Source organism: Balaenoptera borealis (assembly GCF_965194805.1).
Source record: "Balaenoptera borealis genome assembly, chromosome: 1".
NCBI classification, from domain to species: Eukaryota; Metazoa; Chordata; class Mammalia; order Artiodactyla; family Balaenopteridae; genus Balaenoptera; species Balaenoptera borealis.
In genome coordinates, this window is record NC_138860.1 from 111,553,915 (window position 1) to 111,573,681 (window position 19,767).

At 34.8% G+C, this 19,767-nt stretch overlaps 1 protein-coding gene across 3 annotated transcripts in view; it reads left to right on the top strand.

The window, feature by feature from the left end:
• Window positions 1–19,767, top strand: part of ARHGAP29 (Rho GTPase activating protein 29) — a 78,075-nt gene that overhangs the window by 19,897 nt on the left and 38,411 nt on the right. For all 3 annotated transcript variants that reach the window (XM_082383199.1, XM_082383198.1, XM_082383200.1), the window contains exon 3: window positions 11,127–11,261. In XM_082383199.1, coding sequence (XP_082239325.1) covers window positions 11,127–11,261 — 135 coding nt within the window. The remainder of the gene's footprint in view (window positions 1–11,126; window positions 11,262–19,767) is intronic.

Genomic DNA, 19,767 nt, shown 5'->3' on the forward strand with positions numbered 1-19,767 from the left:
TTATTACAACAGTCACATGAGATCTTCAGAAAAACAGGTAAAATGTTTAAATTCTGTAACTATTTAAGGTGGTGTTATTATATATGTTACTGGACATAGACATAGGCCATGCTTTTGTCTCTGGGTATTGAGAAATATCCCTGGACTTCTGCTGTTCTTCAGTACCAGCATAGTTGTAAACTGTGGCCACTGTTTTTATTTTGGAGTGAGGGATCCTTGTCAATATTGTATCAGCGGCCTTGCCAGTATTTTGTCTTTTGCCTCCTTAAAAGAAGGAAGCCAAATTTTGGGTATTGTTTGTTACTTTTCAGTTCATGTCAGTTGGCTGTTAAAAAGCTAAAAAGTTAGCTTTTAAGAATATGGAATATGGACTGTGGGTATAGTAATCACCTTTTGATGTTATCTGAATACCATTTTCTTTATGTACTTTACCTGTCATGAGGCAATGATGTGCAAAATCACTTGACTACTGCTTCAAGTGTTAAATCATGTTGTTGAGACTAGGCTTAGGTTAATAGCTTTGTGATAGGTTTATAGCCACATTTCCCTTTCCTAAACTAGTTACAGAGATGACATATAATTGTATATGGTGCTTCACATTTTACAGAGAACTTTTACATACAAACGGTATTTAATCATGCAGTCCCCACAAAGGCAGGTACTTTTAGACCTGTTTCACAGATGAGTTGTATGTATAATTTAGATTATGTGATTTCATCAACGTCTTATTGCTGATAAATAGTGGTTTCATTTGGAACCCAGAGGTCATGAATGCAGAATGGTGTGTTCTTTTCTTGCTATCTCAGCTGCTTCACGTGGCAGGTACTATAAAAACACTGTTCAGTTTTCATTATTTCATTAACCAATTCTGTTTTCCATGGGGTTTATCTCTACCTGCACTATCCAATATAGTAACCTGTAGACATATGGCTATTTAAATTTAATTAAAATTTAAAATGCAGCTCAGTTGCAGTACCACGTTTCAAGTGCTTATTCGCCACCTCTGGTTACTGGCTACCACTTTGGATGGTGAAGTTATAAAAATTACCATCATTACAGAGATTTCTATCAGACAGTGATGGTATAGACATTTGGCTTTTATCAATCTCGAAAATATTGAGATGAATTTTTGAGCTATAAGTATTTTGGATTTGTATAGCATGAAAAGAAAACCTAGAAAAAGTTGTTATTGGAGCAAATTAAAGAAAATTTTACCTAGAAATAGGAACTCTTGGAATCTATTTGGAATCTCCCTCAAATTGCCTTTGGAATGTTTAGCTTTCATGCCGTTCTTTGATTTGAACTAGCAGATCACTTTCCAAGCATTTTATACAAGTTGGTGAGATTGGTAGTAAGGAATGGCAGAAAGCGCTCAGGAAAGAGAATCACACAATCTAGGTTCTAGGCCTAGTTCTGCTATTAACTAGTTTTGGAATATGGCTTAAGTCATTTAATAATTTGTTAAGAATGAGGCGCTTACAGCAGATTCTATTGATTTTATAATTCTGTGATCCAAAAATTGATTAGAGTTGGAAATTCTACGTTGTGCGGAATATTGACAATTTAAGGCTGAAGAAAACAGCTAAGTACTTGTTTTCAAACTATATAATGCATTTTAGAGGACATTCACCTCCCACCAGTCTGTAGGATTTTTTAATATGAGTTTTATGATAACTTTCTTAAGTGTGGGTTTATGAAATTTTCCCAAGTAAGAACGTGAAGCTCGTATTGCAGTAGGTGTTGATGAACTGATTAGAGAAAATTAGTGTCTGCCAAAGAACTCTTTGCCCCCAACAGAGTTAAGATATGTATGCACTTTGTCTCTACTGTTTTTTAAAAATAATTAATTAATTAATTATTTATTTTGGCTGCATTGGTTCTTCATTGCTGCGCGCGGGCTTTCTCTAGTTGCGGCGAGTGGGGGCTGCTGTTCATTGCGGTGCGCGGGCTTCTCATTGCAGTGGTTTCTCTTGTTGTGGAGCACAGGCTCTAGGTGCGCGGGCTTCAGTAGTTGTGGCTCGTGGGCTCTAGAGCGCAGGCTCAGTAGTTGTGGCACACGAGCTTAGTTGCTCCGTGGCATGTGGGATCTTCTCGGACCAGGGCCCGAACCTGTGCCCCCCGCATTGGCAGGCAGATTCTTAACCTCTGTGTCACCAAGGAAGTCCTCTACTGTTTTTATTTACAAAAAGTGGAGAGCTTAATGTGGGAGATCAGAGGACTATGAACATGCTTACTTTGGTAGGGTAAGTGATAGTTTGTTGATTCTCTGTCTGCTACTTATTTCCAGGAGGAGGTTACCCTGTAGTCTTATATAAGTAGCGTATGTGGAATTTGAAGTTTTAGATCTCCATCTAGTGTCATTAAGGTGCATTATGAATAATTACAGGGCAAAATTTTCATCTTATGTTAAATGCTGAAGGCATGCAATTATGCATATGTCCTTTGTATTTAAATATAACACTGCAGATTAATGTATGTGCAGTCTAAGTACCAGTTCAGGTTTATGGTTGCCCCCCTGAGGAATAATGTGTTCTGAATTCCAAAGAACACATTCATAAATGTTCTTCTAGTTTATACAGTAATCTTAAACTCTCTCTTTGTGACATACCTTCCCATTCCCAGGTGGAACACCATGCGTGGAAGTTCAAAATCTGGGAATTTGAAAAGTGCAAGGCTTTTAATTGAGCTAGAAAGAGTGGTGCAAATTGCTTAATTTGTCTGGTACTCAATGCTTGGCAGTGTCCATTGCCATTATAACATATATTTGAAGAAAAATTGGCAGTTAATCTAATACTTCTTGTAGCTTTTTGATTATGTAACACTATTTTTTAAATGGATTTTAACAAAAGTTTACTGTGGTGACAGTTGTGGCTTGTTTTTCTGTTTTGTTTTTTAAATAGGCTAGAAAGGAAGATTAAACTTTATCATCAGTTTTAGATAAACTAGTTAAGTTCTCTATTATTAAAAATGATTTCTAATTTGAGTGTATCACTTTTAATTTGTAAAAATGTAACTGATCTCTTAAGTGATAGCTTTTGATGAATTCTGGGTCCTAAATTTGACAGAACTATAGTCAGAAGTGGTATATGAGCTTTCTAAAGCAAATTTTATTGAAAGAAGGAATTAAGTAAAAATTTTAATATCATTAAATATTATGTTCTGTTGTGAGAGGGAAGTTCTGTATAAATTTTCAAAGTCTTAATTGAAATCCTGTCTTGTGGATTACCCGAGTTTTTTTCCAGAATAAATGAATATACAGGAAGATGTGTAAATTTATTTAGGCAAATTCCAGTGAGTATTAATTTTACCATTGTTGACTATTACTTAACTTTCACCCTCTATAGTGTGCAAGATATTTTGTGAAATATTGGAAACATTAAGTTGCTAGTCTCAGATATGTCCTCCTGCTATGTTTTTTTAGAAGTAAACCTCTCTAGAAGTGATTTCCAATGGTTACTGTTTAGGAAAAGCTAATATGAATGTTAGTAGTTTATGGCTTAGTGCCTAGAAGGTACAAAATGAATCCTTGAGGAATGAAGTATGAAATACAGGTAGCTCATTTATTACACATGTGCCAGCTCTTAGGAGATAGCTTTCCTCTTCTGCACTTACCTAGAATGGCTTACATAATGTTACCATTTACAGTAGTTAACTGGCATATTTGATTGGAAGTTAAAGCCTGTTATATCACAGATTGCAGAGTATACCTGTCATTAAACTATAACTTCTTTAACCATGTTAAAGTTCTAGAGCCAGAACCCTGAGGTGGGATCCTCATTCGGCCACTGTTTGTATATAGCCCTGGGCCAGTTACTTATATTCTCTGCCTCAGTTTCACATCTGCTAAAAGGAGATAATAGTACCTACATTATTGAGTTGTGAAAATTAAATGAGTTCATAATTCATTTATATAAAGCTCATAGAATAAGTGTTTTAAAATGTCAGCTATTATTATTTTTACAATCCCCAAGTGGCTGGATAACGAAAGCAGCACTTTAGGCTTCATTTTATCCTGTAAATTCAGAAGTCATTACAGAAAAAAAAAAGTGAGTTTCCTAGTGATAAGTTCTGAAACTTTTTCCTTGCTTCTTGTTTTCATTGCTTTCCCAGAGGGGTTAAGCTGAATTAACAAGACTGATTTTAAAAATTATTGTCAGTTTTTTAAAAATCAAGGAAAACACCGTAGTTTTTTCATTTATTTACATAAGCATTTCCATGAAGTGTTTGCAATATAAACACTGAGGTATTGTGTTAATGCATGAGAACCAAAAAGTGGAACTGGCTAATCTGTTCTCACTTGATAAGCTGAATGAAGCAGAAAATAAATGGCACAAATGAATGAAACAATAAATTAAAATTCAGATTACCATGTAGGGATGGTAGATAAACAAGCAAACATTGGGATACAGGAGTTTTACTCTTCTATATAACTGGTGTTAAGACTGGTTGAACATTATAATATTTGCATATATAATACCTTTGTAGTATAAATTGAATTATTACATTTACAACGTGGACACTATAAAACTTAAAAATTATCTGGTAATTATATGACTAAATTAAATACTATAACTTGATAGGTATAGAAATATTTTTGTAAAATATACTCTTAATTATGATTTTATTTCTAAGTAATTTACTAATTTAGACTTTACATATAAAATTAAATTGAAATTTAACTTTAATGTCTCTTTTTCATTAGCCAAAATATTGTGGGAGCATACTGTAATTTGTTACTGAGTGTAATTCTGTGTGAGACAATTCTGTTTTCAAAGGTATTTAGTTTGAATGGTTTACAGATTTAATAGTAATAATAGTTTACATATATTAAGACTATAAAGCAGTTTCATTTCTGTTTATTTGATATTCACAACAACTGTTTTACTGATGATGAAATCTGAGGTCAGAGAAACTGAGAGTTTTGTTTATGGTCATTTCAAGCAAGTGGCAGATCAAACATTGGAATTCAGGTTTCTTGCTTTAAATCTATTGTTTTCTACCACACCAATCAGCCACTTAACCTTTCTTCTGTATTAGGGAAGAACAATTACTCTCTCTTTTGCTTTGCTCATTGCTGCTGCTGTTGATGTGGGGATATTTAGTGTTGGTGAAGGAGCTGCCTAAATTTAAGACTTTCTGAAAAAAAAAGTTCATGAGGGTTTTGCGTCATAAAAATAATTTGAGGTAGCTTTATTCTACTATAAGAAAATAGAACATTGGAACATTTTTACCACTCATAAAACGTAATTAAGGGCTTGCTATTTTATAAAGTCCCAGCTGAAGTATTATCAGAATATACTGATGGCCTAGTAGTTGACTCATCTACTCAAATACATAGGAGAATTTATGAATCTTTGTAATTAACGCTTGTTAAATTTAGCTGTCTTGTTCATTTATGTTGATTTATAGGCTTCAGAGATGTGTTCAATCACAGAAAATTGGACTTATTTATAGGGTAGTTTGAGATACTTCTGAAATTTCTTACTAAATAACTCAGTTATTGTTTTCTAGTATTTTGCTTTGAAACAACTTCAATATTTGTTTATAAGGGCTTCCTTGTAGGAAAAAAAGAATTTCAAATTGCTAAAACATTTATGTTGACAATTATTGGAATGTTCTGCAGTGATTTTAAAGAAAAATTATAGCAGCAATCCTCAGGACCCGTTATGCTGTTAAAAGTTATTGAGAATCCAGAAAAGTTTTTGTTTTTGTGGGCCATATCTGTTACTATTTACTGTGTTAGAAATTAAAACTAGGAACATTGAAAAACGTATAATAATATGTTTTTAAAACATATAAAAACACTATAATAATTTTGAAATGTTTATTCCACATAGTTAATTTCCTTGACTCTGAGAAGACCAGAATTTATTAACTTGGTTTACTTAGGCATTTAAACTGTTAGTATTTTGTAGTTCTTGCTTAATATCCAACCCTAATTTTGAATATTGATGATGTTGACACACAAAAATCAAGCTCTTTTGTCCTGAGACCTCAAAATAAGACAAAGTATTTTTACTTAGTATTTCCTAAGTATGTTAGTATCTGTAGATTTTATTGTGAAACATCAGTAGGGGATAGAAATGACTGGCTTTCCTTTCTCTCTCTCTCTTTTTTTTTTTTGGCCCCGCTGTGCGGGATCTTAGCTCCCCGACCAGGGATTGAATTTGGGCTCCCAGCAGTGAAAGCGCAGAGTCCTAACCACTGGACCAGCAGAGAATTCCCTCCTTTCTCTTTTTTAAGACAAACATAGATTAGGCTTCAGAAAGAGTATAGCACAACTCTTTATGACATTAGATTCAGCCTTGGTTTTGACAAGTAGGCAGAAGTATTACCATAAAATAGTTTTATTTAGTTATATATATATATATATATATACTATATGTATAAAACAAAGGATAGACTTTGCAATGCAAAACTGGGAAAAAATACATTTATATTATTTTTTATAGGTATTCAAATTATATTATTGTCCCAGAAGTTTCTTTCATTTCGAAGCTACTTGATTCTATTTCAGACCTAGCCTATGTTGTTAACCTATTTCTACTTCTGCATAAACTAAAAAAAAATAGCTGCCAACATTTATGGAGGGCTTACTATGTTCCAGCCACTGTTCCAAGTGCTTTATGTGTTTTAACTCATTTAGTCCAACAACCCTATGACGTAGCTACCAATATCTTCTTTTTTTTTATAGATGAGGCACAGAGAGGTTAAACTTGCCCAAGGTTTATCAGCCATGGAGTTGGAATTCAAATTCAGGCAATCTGTTTCTAGAAACTATGCTTTTAACCAACCACTAAGCTGTATTGCCTCAGCTAAGTAAACCGACCAAACTAATATCCACAGTGATAAAACAGACAAAATAGATAGTGATCATTTAATTAAGATAATTCTTGAAATTACATGCTTACATTTTCCTTAGGAATTAAAAAATTATAACTGAATTTTTAAATTATAAAAGTAATATATGTTTATGGGAGAAATTCCAACAGTACATAAAATTTCTAAAATCTTTTGTCCATTTCTATTTCATTTATTAAATAGACTATTTTTAGAACAGTTTTAGATTTGCAGTAACATTGAGAAAATAGTACAGAGAGTTCCCATATACTCCTATACCCAGTTTCCTCTATTTGTTAACATCTTACATTACTATGGTACATCTGTTAGAGTTAATGAACCAGTATTTGATAATAATGATACATTATTATTAATTAAAGCCCATAGTTTATTCAGATTTCCATAAATTGTTTCTAATGTCCTTTTTCTCTTCCAGAATTGTATCGTATTACATTTAATTGTCGTGTCTCCTTAAGCTCTTCTTAGTTATGACAGTTTCTCAAACTTTCCTTATTTTTGATGACCTTGACAGTTTTAAGGAGTACTGGTCAGGTATTCTGTAAGATGCACCTTTTTTTTTTTTTTTGGCTGCCTTGGGTTTTCGTTGTTGCGTGCGGCCTTTACTCTAGTTGTGGCGAGCAGGGGCTACTCTTCGTTGTGGTGCGCGGGCTTCTCATTGCGGTGGCTTCTCTTGTTGCGGAGCGCAGGCTCAGTAGTTGTGGCTTACGGGCTCTAGAGCACAGGCTCAGTGGTTGTGGTGCCCAGGCTTAGTTGCTCCGTGGCATGTGACCATGGCATGTGAGATCTTCCTAGACCAGGGCTTGAACCCATGTCCCCTGAATTGGCAGGTGGATTCTTAACCACTGCGCCACCAGGGAAGTCCTGGATGCGCCTTGATTAGAATTTGTCTGATGTTTTTCTCATGATTAGACTGGGGTTATGGGATACTGAGAAGAAGCTAACAGATGTAAAGTGACATATTTCTTATGTCATTATCAAGAGTACATGATTTATCACTGTTAATGGTGACCTTGATCACCTGTCATAAGAAGTAGTTGTCAAGTTTGTTTAGTTTAATCTTTTCGTCCCCCTTTCCATATTGTACTCTTTGGAAGGAAGTCACTGTGCACATGCTTCACCTCCTTGAGGACAAAATATCTATATAAATTATTTGGAATTCTTTTATACAAGAGAGTTGTCTCTTTCCTTCCATTTATTAATTTATTCAGACATTTATTTGTATCAATATGGACTCATGGATATTTACTTTATACTTTGAGTTATAATCCAGTGCTACTTTTTAAATTTATTGCTCAAATTTTTCCACCTTTGGCCATTGAGAGGTCTTTCAGTTGGTTCCTGTGCACCCTTGGCATACCTTCTTCAATGTGAGGGTTTTTTTTTTTAAGCTCTTACTTTCTGGCATTACAAGATGCTCGTAAATCATCTCATGTATTTCCTGACACAGTCCTAGAACGAGCCATTTCTCTAAGGAGCCCTGGTTCCTTTTATTGGAGAATGGTATTAGAAGCCAAGATCAGGGTGCTAGGTGTGTTTGTTGCTACTGGGGCATCATTTCTTTTAGGCCCTCTCACCTGATGAAGAAAAGAAATATATGTATGTGTACTAACCTGTGTATATACACACATCTATAAATATTTCTAGCCACCTATATCTATATTAAGCTAAATATGAATTCTTACGGAAGTATCCAACTCTAATCTATCACCACGTGGATCATTATAGCCTCCTCTCCCTGCTTATTTGTAAATTTCCATTCCAACAGTGAGATTCCTGGCTCCCACCATCCACCATCCAGTTACCTAGTTGTTCACTTCCAGAATACATGTATAGCAATATCAACATTTTTAACCTGAATCTTCATTGAAAACACTTTATCAACTAGAGTACAGTGCTTATGTGCATTTCCTTTGCCTTTAATCTTATAGACTCCAGTCATTTCCAAAGCTGCTTAAGTCAGCACCTAATCGCCTGTGTTTCTTTTTCTGTTATTAAAATTTGGGGATGAATGAGTTGGATTTTTTTCCTGAAGGCACTCTGTTCTCTCTCCTTCCATCACTACCTGAACTATTCTTTCTTTACCCCTTCCTGGGATACTCTTTGCCCTAATATACCCAGCTCCCCACCTTGCACTCACCTTGCCTGCTCCTCTTATACTACTTATTTCTCTTTCTTGTTAATGAATGGAATATTTGATAGATGATAGTAGAATTACTTGTTTTTGTTTTTTATCCTATAGACAGTTTTTCTTTCTAGTGATTATCTTTTAACATTTCTGGAAAAAAATTGCATAATTATAAAACACTCTTTTAAAAAATGTTTTTGATTTTTAAGCTGTTTCAATAGGGAGACAGTATTAAGAGCTTAGCTTCTAGAATTATACTCTCTGGGTTCAAATTCTGACTTGGTAAACTTAGGTTTGCCTCAGTTTTCTCATCTGTATGATGGAGATTTAAAAAATCATCTACTTAATAGAATTGATGTGAAAATTAAATGAGATAATAGGTTTTTTTTTTTTTTTTTTTTAATTTTATTTATTTATTTATTTATGGCCATGTTGGGTCTTCGTTTCTGTGCGAGGGCTTTCTCTAGTTGCGGCAAGCGGGGGCCACTCTTCATCGCGGTGCGCGGGCCTCTCACTATCGCGGCCTCTCTTGTTGCGGAGCACAGGCTCCAGACGCGCAGGCTCAGTAGTTGTGGCTCACGGGCCCAGTTGCTCTGCGGCATGTGGGATCTTCCCAGACCAGGGCTCGAACCCGTGTCCCCTGCATTGGCAGGCAGATTCTCAACCACTGCGCCACCAGGGAAGCCCGAGATAATAGGTTTTAAGTGCTTTTAACAGTGCCTAGTACATAGGAAGCACTTAATAAATGTGCCATTGTTAAACACTAGTGCTATGTGTGAGGTTATAGAAATGTACATTACATCAGAGTATTGTATTTCAGGTGGTTGTCTTTTCAAACTTTTGAGGATTACTTCAGGGTTTTTTAAAAAATTATTTTATTTATTTGTTTATTTTTGGCTGTGTCGGGTCTTTGTTGCGGCACGTGGGCTCTTCATTGTGGCGTGCGGGCTCTTCGTTGCAGCGTGTGGGCTTCTCTCTAGTTGTGGCACGCAGGCTCAGTAGTTGTGGCGCGCGGGCTCAGTAGTTGTGGTGTGTGGGCTTAGTTGCCCCGCGGCATGTGGGTATCTTAGTTCCCCGACCAGGAGTTGAACTCATGTTCCCTGCGTTGGGAGGCGGATTCTTTACCAGTGGACTATTGGGGAAGCCCCTACTTCAGGAGTTTTACAGGTTAGGGTGACTATACTTTCTGGTTTGCCTGGGATGGTGATCCAGGGATATGCCTGTTTGCTGGCATGATTATGAGTAGTACGCACCTTTTCTCTTGCTAGAGTATTTTGGTTTGGAAGATAAATTATATGGTCAACTTATTTCCAGGGGTTATAAAACGTTGTCTGTGTCCCTCTGACTGGGGCTGCTGTAAATGGGTAGAGCAGACTAGGGCTAGGCAGGTAGGGACTGGGAAAGAAGCACACCTAAGAGAGCAGTACTGGTCTGTTTCAGCTGCTTGTGGCCAAGGAGGATGTGGGCCTGGTATAACCAGATTTTGATTTTTCAAGAGTAGGCATAAATCTGGAGCTTTTATAATGATCCCCCAATTTTTCGTCATTGGCAATTAGTTCAATTTTTCTAAAAAGTACAAAATTTCATTGAACCATATAAAGATCTATGCATTTTATTGTATGTAAATTATATCACAGTTTTGAAGATGTGCAGGTCAGGTGGTGGTCCTTATATATATGCCTGTGAGTTGCTCATTTCTAATATCTGATAACTTAATGCAAAGAGTCAATTCTTACGTAGAAACTTAACATGTAAGTGCTATTTAATATTAGTTAATATATCAGGCATTATAGGGCTTTAACTCTGTTACCATATATATATTAAAAAGTATATTATAGTAAAAACTGTAAGACAGGAAAAACTTGTAAAGTTGCCTCAAGGGAAATCTGGAGAGCACATTTAGACTGAGAAAACTGAAAAAGGTAGTGCTAAGTTGACCATGACTGTGAGTGACTTTGAAATCTTTAATGAATTAAAATGATTATGGATTTTTGAAGGCTAAATAAATTACATATAATTGCAGTAGTGAAAATAAAAGTGAACATACAGTAGGCAAAAGTTGTGGAGCCACTGCTTCTACCTGAAATGTGCTTCAAAATGGTTGATTTAACAAACTAAAAAAAAATTTTTTTTTCTTAAGACTGTTTTAAAGAAGTCATTCATATACGTCTGGACGAACTTCTTCGTGTTTTAAAGTCTGTAATGAATAAACATCAGAACCTCAATTCTGTTGATCTTCAAAATGCTGCAGAAATGCTTGCTGCAAAAGTGAAAGGTAAGAAAGATAATATTAACAGTGGGTTGGCATGGGCAAAAAGGATCCAGGTGATACATTTTCGTTTATAATGATTATAGAACCATCTCTCTTGGCATCTATATGATGTGTATCAGTAGGAGTTATATACACTTTGGTATTTAAATATCCCCGCTAAGTCACACCTAAAACTCTTTTTTTAAAAATTAAAACTTTATTTGGCAGGAAACACTCTAAAAATGCTAACTGAAATGAACTAAACAACTGAGGTATACAATTTTTGAGTTTTTTGAAAGAATGATGCTCTTTTGAAGTAGGTTATTAGGGTACAAAAAGTCTGTTATCTGAGGACAGTTGGTGCTGGAAAATGGCCATTTGTAGTGATTCCACTTAAAGGAGGGAAACAAATGGAGAAAAAGAAGACTTAATTGAGACCTTATTTTCAAATGTGGAAAAATGAAACTAAAATTGGAAAATAAGTTTATCATATATGTGTATGTATGTGTGTATATATATATATGTGTGTGTGTATATATTACATGTGCTAAAAGAAATAAGAATTGGGACATTATCCTTTGATGAAATGATTTGCCACCAAAAATTGTTAGAATCTGTTAACCTAGGCTGCATTATATAAAGATTGAGGGTGAAGATTATATAAAGATTGAGAAGAATGTGACTGGAACCAGGGAGTTTAGTTAGGAGATTGTTAGAAATAATGGGCTAGATGAGGGTTAATAGTCTGATTTAAGGCAGAAGCTGGGGTGTGGTAGAGGTGGAATGTGCTTGTCACAGAAGAGGGGATGGCTGTTGAAGAAACAGGACAGGTTGAATGTTAGGGATTAAGTTGAAGTTTGGAGTTGAGGACGTGGACTTGAGTGTTGTTGGTCTATGGGTGGCGATGGAAGAGGATGACACCAACTCAGAGTGTGCAGACTAAGTAGAGGACTGAGTGTGCGATCCCAGGGACAGAGAGAAGATAGAGGAACCTGAGAAGCACTAAAGAAGTAGGGAGATGATTGGAGAAAGATGTTATGGCATTTTAAAAGTGTCATATTCTAGGAAGTGATTGTCAGAGTTAAATGTCAATCTGTTAGGTAATATGAATTAAAATGTTTAACAAAAGTGAGTCACCATGGGTTGAGTAAGGAAACGAAAGGCTTCTTTGGGGAGAGGGATTACCTGTCCTGAGTCTCAAAGGTCAGGTGGGCATTAACCGGGTTAGAGTGGGGATTGGCGCTGTGATAAAGGGTGCTTGTATGAGAATTCTGGACGTGAAGAACAGGATGTGATTGATGAACATACTCATATGTAGAGAGGGCAAAGGGCAAGTGTCAAGGGGATGAGGCAGGAAGAGAAAATAAAAACCTTGTCAATAAAATATAGTCCATATACTTAAGAACTGCCTTCCCTATTTTTATATAGATTAATCATGTCTCCATGTTTCTCTTTTTTCTGTATTTCAAGCACTGAAAAAAATGTAGATGGCTTCAAAATGGATAGCTTCTGTTGTGACTCTTAAAAATGCTTAGTAACCAAATTTGTTTTAAAATAGATTGTTTATAAGTGCAATTTAACTTAAGTTAGGGAAATTTGTGTCTGTAGATAGTAAAATTTCCATGCTTGGAAATAGCGACCACAGTTCATTCAATTGTTGTCAGTAGCTATTGTGTGCAGTCAGGATGTCCTGGGGAAGGAGTGTGTCTGTTGATGTCCACATTCCAGAAACAGACTTGAAGAAAGTGGCCTCTCAGCTGCCTTATAGATCTTTTTTTCTTTGAGGTAAAGCAATCTTTTGAGTATTATTTCCCTCTAAGACTGTCTTTACCCTTGGAATTATTGTTACGATTTTACTTTTTTGTTGGATGAAATTTTAAAAATTACTTTGTTGTTGGGGAACTTACTCTGTTTCAGTAGGGCTCCATGATGCTAGAAAACTTTAAAAATTGTGTTTTCTTTGGTGTAAGTTTAAGTTTTAAAATAACCCCCCCCCATCTTATTGTTGAGGCCATGTAAAAATATCATTGATACCCCAAATGAAAAATATTCAGTAACCTGGAAAATTGATGCCAAATTGGAGCTTATTTAATTCTTTCATTGAATGGTAATTTTGTTTTCAAACCCTGGAAAGGCAAGGGGGAGGTAGAAACCATTTTTGAATGTCTATCTTGTGGCAATTTAAATGTTTTGCATACGCTGTCTACTTTCATGTTTTCAAAAAACTTACAAAGGTACATTTTTACTTCTATATTAAAGAGGAAAACTTAAAAACTATTGTATCTTATGACCAGAAAGCTGTCAGGAATGTGATCATTTTGTCTTAACCTCCTAATTACATTTAAAAAAGTGGTAACCTGACTTGCTTTGGAGATCTTGCAACTGTCAGATGCATTTTGCAAAGATACCAAACCATTAAAAAATAACATATACAGAGTAATAACTTTAGATCAGGGAGGTATCTTATTTGTGCTGCTGCAGGTTTGAATGCATGAAATCTATCCACTTCCTATGCATAATAAGAATAAGCACATTGGAATAAAATTGGAATCTTTTAACATCTCTTATTTTTTATTTTAAATGTGGAATTTACCTTTTAATAACTTTAAAAGAAGAATCCTTAGCTTTTCCCCATTCATTCTAATAGTGATTTGTATTTCCTGTGTCTCCTCTTGTTTCCAAGCAGGAAGTTCAGTCTGACAAAATATTTGCAGTATGGTAAGAGAGATACAGCTTATTTGTGAAGTAGATGAAGGCATCGTAGCACTCAGTAATTTATTGTGTACTTAGTATTTGTGTTTTCATCATTTAGAAGTACTCTGGTAAATCTTATTTGTAATATAATTTAAAAGGACCATTTTTAAGGTTTTTCATGATTTGTATTTTGCCCTATATTTAAAAATTGGAAACAAAAAAGGAAAATAAGCTTTAATTATGCATCCAAAATTGTAGATGCCTCATGTTTTCTTTCTGTTTTGAAACTTAATTTTTTAATAGGCAATTCATTCACGTGATTCATAGTGCAAACGGTATAAAAGAGTATTCAAACAGTGAAGTGTCTTTCTACCTCAGACCTTAGCCACCATTCCTTTCCCTAGATAACAACAACTATTACTGGTTTTTTGTGTATCTTTCCAGAGACATTATACACATATAGAAGCAAACACAGTATGTTCTCTTCTTTACACAAAGGGTAGCATTCTGCTCCTTGCTCACTGTTCTGAGTTATCTGTATATAAAAAGTCTTCTTCTTTTGTTGTTATTTGTTTTGTTTTTCAAAGCTGCATGATAATCCATTATATTGATTACTATAATTAATTTAAGCAGTTCTCTACTAATAGATGTTTGGATTGTTTCCAGGTTTTTTTTGTTACAAACAATGCTTCAATGGATAGCCCTGTATATTCCTAGGTGGGTAGTTACTGGCACAGAGCACATGTGCATTTATATTTTGTATATTGCTAAACGCCCTCTGTAGAGGTTCTGTCCTTCTGATAGCCATGCTGAAGAAGCTGATTTCCTACCCCTTTGCCAACAAAGCTGGTTACCAAACTTTGTTATCCAATCTGATAGTAAAAACTGGTATCTCAGTATAGATTTGATTTGCATTTGCCTCATTTTGAGTACAGTTGAGTATCTTTTAATATGTTGCAGTCATTTGCACATCCTTTTATGTGACTTGACTATTTATTCATTTTTTTTTCCTTGATAGTTGGTCTTTTTTTAGTATTGATTTATAGAAACTTCATATAAGTGAAATTAGCCCTTAATCTTTGATATAAGTTACAGATTTTCTTTAGTTTGTTTTTTTATCTTTTGATTTGCTTATGGTATTTTATTTTATTTTGCATTTCTATCTCGATCTTTTATGTGCCTTTTGTATGCTTTTTGAGTATTAGGGAAGGACTTACCTGCTTGGAGATTATAGTAGCGTTCTCCACTATTTTTTCTTCTAATGTTTTCATGGTGTTATTTATTAAATTTAAATCTTTGATACATTCTAGAGTATGTTTCTAGCTAATTTATTGAATAATTCATATTTTCCCCATTGGTTTGAGATGCCATCTTTATCATAAACACACTAAATTGTCACATATATTTATTTCTGGACCTTATTCTGTCCTCTTGATTTGTTTAGTTATGAGCCAGTACCATACTGTCTTCATTGTGGTTTTAGAGTATGTTTTAGTGTCTGGTTGGGGTAACTTCTCTTTCTATTACTGTTTTTGTTCAGGATTTTATTTTTCCATCAAGATTTTTGAATTGGCTTGTCTAGTTCCAAAAAATACCTATTGGTATTTTGAGGGTGATTTGAGTTAAATATGTAAATTTATAAATTAATTTATAGTTAAGTTTATGAATGTATAAATTATAGTTAATTTATAATTAAATTTATAAATAAAATTAAGGAGAATTTATATACTTATCATTTCTGTCTGAGAATATAGTATGCATTTAAGTTCTTCAGGTTGTCTTTTTTTGTTTCTCAGAAGCAATGTGAAGTTTTCAGTTTATAAATCTTGTAGCTTTTGTTTTGTTTTTCTCCCTAAGGAATTTTCCCTGTGCAAATGGTGAAAATTTTCTTCCATTATATCTTTTAATTCGGTGGTTTTCAAACTTTGGCCTTTGATTTATGACATCGAGTTAGTGAATTGTAACCAGCGTTTTAAAATATGAAAGAGAATAGAAAAGAAAAATCGGAGTGTTAACACTCATTGTATAAGACTTAAGGATGTTTCAGAAACTTTGTAGGTGTTATGTAACTAATAACTATTATGTGTGTATGGTATAGTTGGTCATGATGTGATATGTATTTCTTACCGAAGGTTGTGGTAAAACTGTTTGAAAGTTGCTGTTTCTAATAGGTTATATGTATGAAAGCTATTCATGTGTTTTCTTAAAGAGATACTAAATGTGTCTTAGTGCTCATTGTTGTGACTATTTTAATAGGGAACCCAAGGGAGACAATTATTTAAACTTTAAGCAAAATCTTGATTTGATTCGAAAGTCAGCTAGTAGAGGGGAGAGAGTGGAGAGAGAGAGGCCACTTAGCAGGTTGTTAAGTAGTCCAAACTAGAAGTAAAATATGGCCTTGGAACTAAGTCAGTGTCAATGGGAATGGAAAGAAAGAAAAAAAGTTAGAGGCATTTTGGAAGCACAACTAATGAGCTAAGGAATGTACGGAAGAGAGTAGGCTTGAGGGGCAGAGTAGATAGGAAGAGATGAGAGTTCAGTTTGGTACATGTTGAGATTGCAGTGCTGGTGGGTAAAGATTGGGAAATAGGGGGAGGAATGTATCAAACAGACCATCGGAAATATGGGTCTGGAGCTCAGAGGGTGAAACTAGACAGGTAGTTTAAGGATTCATTCCCTTAAAGGTATTGAAAGTGGATGAGATTCTCTGGGGGTAATGTATAGAGAAGAAGGCCAGATGAGAACTGCTGGCTGAGTGGAAACAACTGTATGAAGCACAGATCAGATGTAGAATATGGGGGTGCTCATGTTTACTAAATACCAAGCACTGTACCCTAGGTGTTTTACATTTGTTTCTCAGTTGTTCCTTTCAGTAACACGCCATTTTACATATGGGGAAATTGAAGTTAGGTGATGTATCCAGAGTAACACAGGAAGTGGTAAGGGTCAGATTTAAACTCAGGTTTGAAACTCTGAAGCCTTGCATTTTCTAGTTGCTATAATGTATTGCTTCTAAGCAAAATGCTTCAAGATAGAAGGAAATGGTTAATATTTGTATTAATAATAGCTGACATAATACATTGAGGATGTACTTACTGTATGCCAGATGCTGTTAAGCTCTTTACATGGATTACCCATTAATCTTCACAGCAAATTATTATCATCTCAACTCCCATTTTGCAGATAAGAAAGCTGGGACATAGAGTGATTTGTCCAAGGTTGCATATGTATGAAGTGGTAGAGTTGTTCTGAGTTGCAGAATAGTGAAGTAGGATGAAAACTTAGAAGGAAAAAGACTTCCAAGTTTGACTAAAACAGTTGGAGGTTATTGTTGACAGTGTTGTTCAGTGGTATTGAGTGAAAATAACTAACATTCATTGAGCATTTTCTGTGTAACAAGCTCTGTTCTAAGTTCATTAAATCTTCACAGTGTTTCTCAAAATACATATTATTATCCCCATTTTATAAATGAGGAAACTGAAGAACAGAGCAGTTAAGTTACTTAACCTCGTTAAGAGGCAGATTTAGGATTTAACCTAGGCAGACTGGCTTTGGAACCCATCCTTTTAACCAGGGGTGCACAAACTACTACCAGTGGGCCAAATCTGGCCTGCTGCCTGTTTCTGTAAATAAAGTTTTATCGGAAACAACTACTCTTATTTGTTTATGTTTGGCTACTTTATACAGAGTTGAATAGTTGCAACAGATTGTATGTCCCGAAAAGTCTAAAATATTTACTATCTAGCCCTTTACAGAAAAAGTTTTCCAACCCCTGCTAACCATTAAACTGGATGAAAAGCCAAATCCTGGTGAATTGTCATTATCTATTTATAAAGTTTTAGCTGTAAAGAAATGCTGAATTAGATAGGATGGTAACTTTAAGAAGAAATATAGTAAATTTAATTTTTTTCCTGTAGAAAAGATTTGGGTATGTTGTTAGTAGCAGAAGAAAAAATGTCAGTTGGTAGGAGATAGTGAAGTTATGAGGGAGGAGTAATGGTGGTATAGGGTTTTGGAGAATGCGGGAGAGAATGGGAAGATTTATTATTGGAAAGGAGCCAAAGACTTTTCTTTGAAACACTGGACAGGAGCAAAAAAATGAAAAGATAGTAGAAGTATAGAGCTGTTTTGAAGTAGAGGCAAGGGCCGTAATAGGAATTTTCATTAGATGGCTGTAACCTCATTTGAGTAGGGATGAAGATAGCGATTGAAGATGGTTCAAATTAATTGTCTTTTTACTACTTACAGTTATCTCCCAGTCATGTTTAGTGCTTTGAAAAATATATTTATAGGAAACGAAGAATAATTATAGAATTTTACAAAGTGTTATAAAGTATTTTTTTCTTTAAAGTCTAACAGGTTAAAGTTGGGAAATAGGAGTAGGCTTTACATTTTTGCTGGTATTACATTATAAATTACATTTAAAGTCTACTTTCAAGTGCAGTTTTAAAAACAGCATTATTGAGGTATAATTGACTTAAAATAAGCTGCACATATTTAAATTAAGGGTACAATTTGATCAATTTTGATATGCATACTCTTGTGAAACCATCACAATCCAGGTAATGCATGTCCCTTTGTCATCCCTCCCTTCTGTGCCTCTCTGCCGCCACCTTCACCAATATTTATATGTTGTGTTTTCATTTTCATTGTGTTCAAAATACTTTCTAATTCCCCTTTTTCTTCTTTGATCCATGGTTTATTTAGAAGTGTGTTAGTTTCCTAATATTTGAGGATTTTTCCAGAGATTTTTATAATTTAATTCCATCTAGTCACAGAACATATTTTGCCTGACTTGAATCCTTTTAAACCCATTGAGACTTGTTTTATGGCCCATAATATGGTCCATCTTGGTAAATATTCAATGTGTGTTTGAAGAGAACATGTATTTTGCTGTCATTGGGTTGAGTGTTCTTTATATGTCGGTCTCGTCAAGGTGGCTGATAGTATTGTTGAAGGCTTTCACATCCTTTACTGATTTTCTGTCTACATGTTCTGTCAATTATTGAGAGAGGGTTTTTGAAATCTCTGGCTATAGTTGTGAATTTGTCATTTCAGTTCTATTAGTTTTTGCTTCATGCATTTTGAAGTTGTTTATTAGGTACATAAATGTGTAAAATTATGTCCTCTTGATGAATTGAATCCATCATTATAAAATGACCTTCTTTATCTCTGGTAGTTTCCTTTGCTTAGAAATCTTTGTGTGTTATTAGGCAGTAAGCTTGGGGCAGTTGTAGAGTTCACCATGTTTGTTTCTTGTCTGTTAGGATTTTTGTTCTGTGTTGCCTGATAGCTAATGTCATGAAAACTGCTGTTTCATATATTTTGTACAGATTTCTTTTAGTTGTTTCAGATATATAAGCCTGTTTTTCCATCTTGACCAGAGCAGAAATCAAAAAATATTTTAAAAATTATTTATGGCTTTTCTTAAATTTTTCTTCTTGTTTGTATCAGGGATATTTAGAAGAATCTGATGAAAGGTGTGGACCTTACCCCCTCATATCTACAAAGGCGGTTTTTAAGTTTTTCTTCTTGTTTGTATCAGGGATATTTAGAAGAATCTGATGAAAGGTGTGGACCTTACCCCCTCATATCTACAAAGGCGTGTAAAATCTTGGTTGTAATTTCATGAGGCTTCCAGGCTTAAGGTTTAATTCATCCCTGCTTAGGAATCCTGGCTTTCCAGGAAACATTTTCAACCCTAGTTGCACATTAGAATCACCTGGGAGAGCTGTTGAACAAATATATGTGCTTCACCAGACCTGTGAAATCTGAATCTTTGGTGGTGGGACTCAGACTTTGTTTCTAAAGCCGCATAAGTAATTCTGATGTGCAG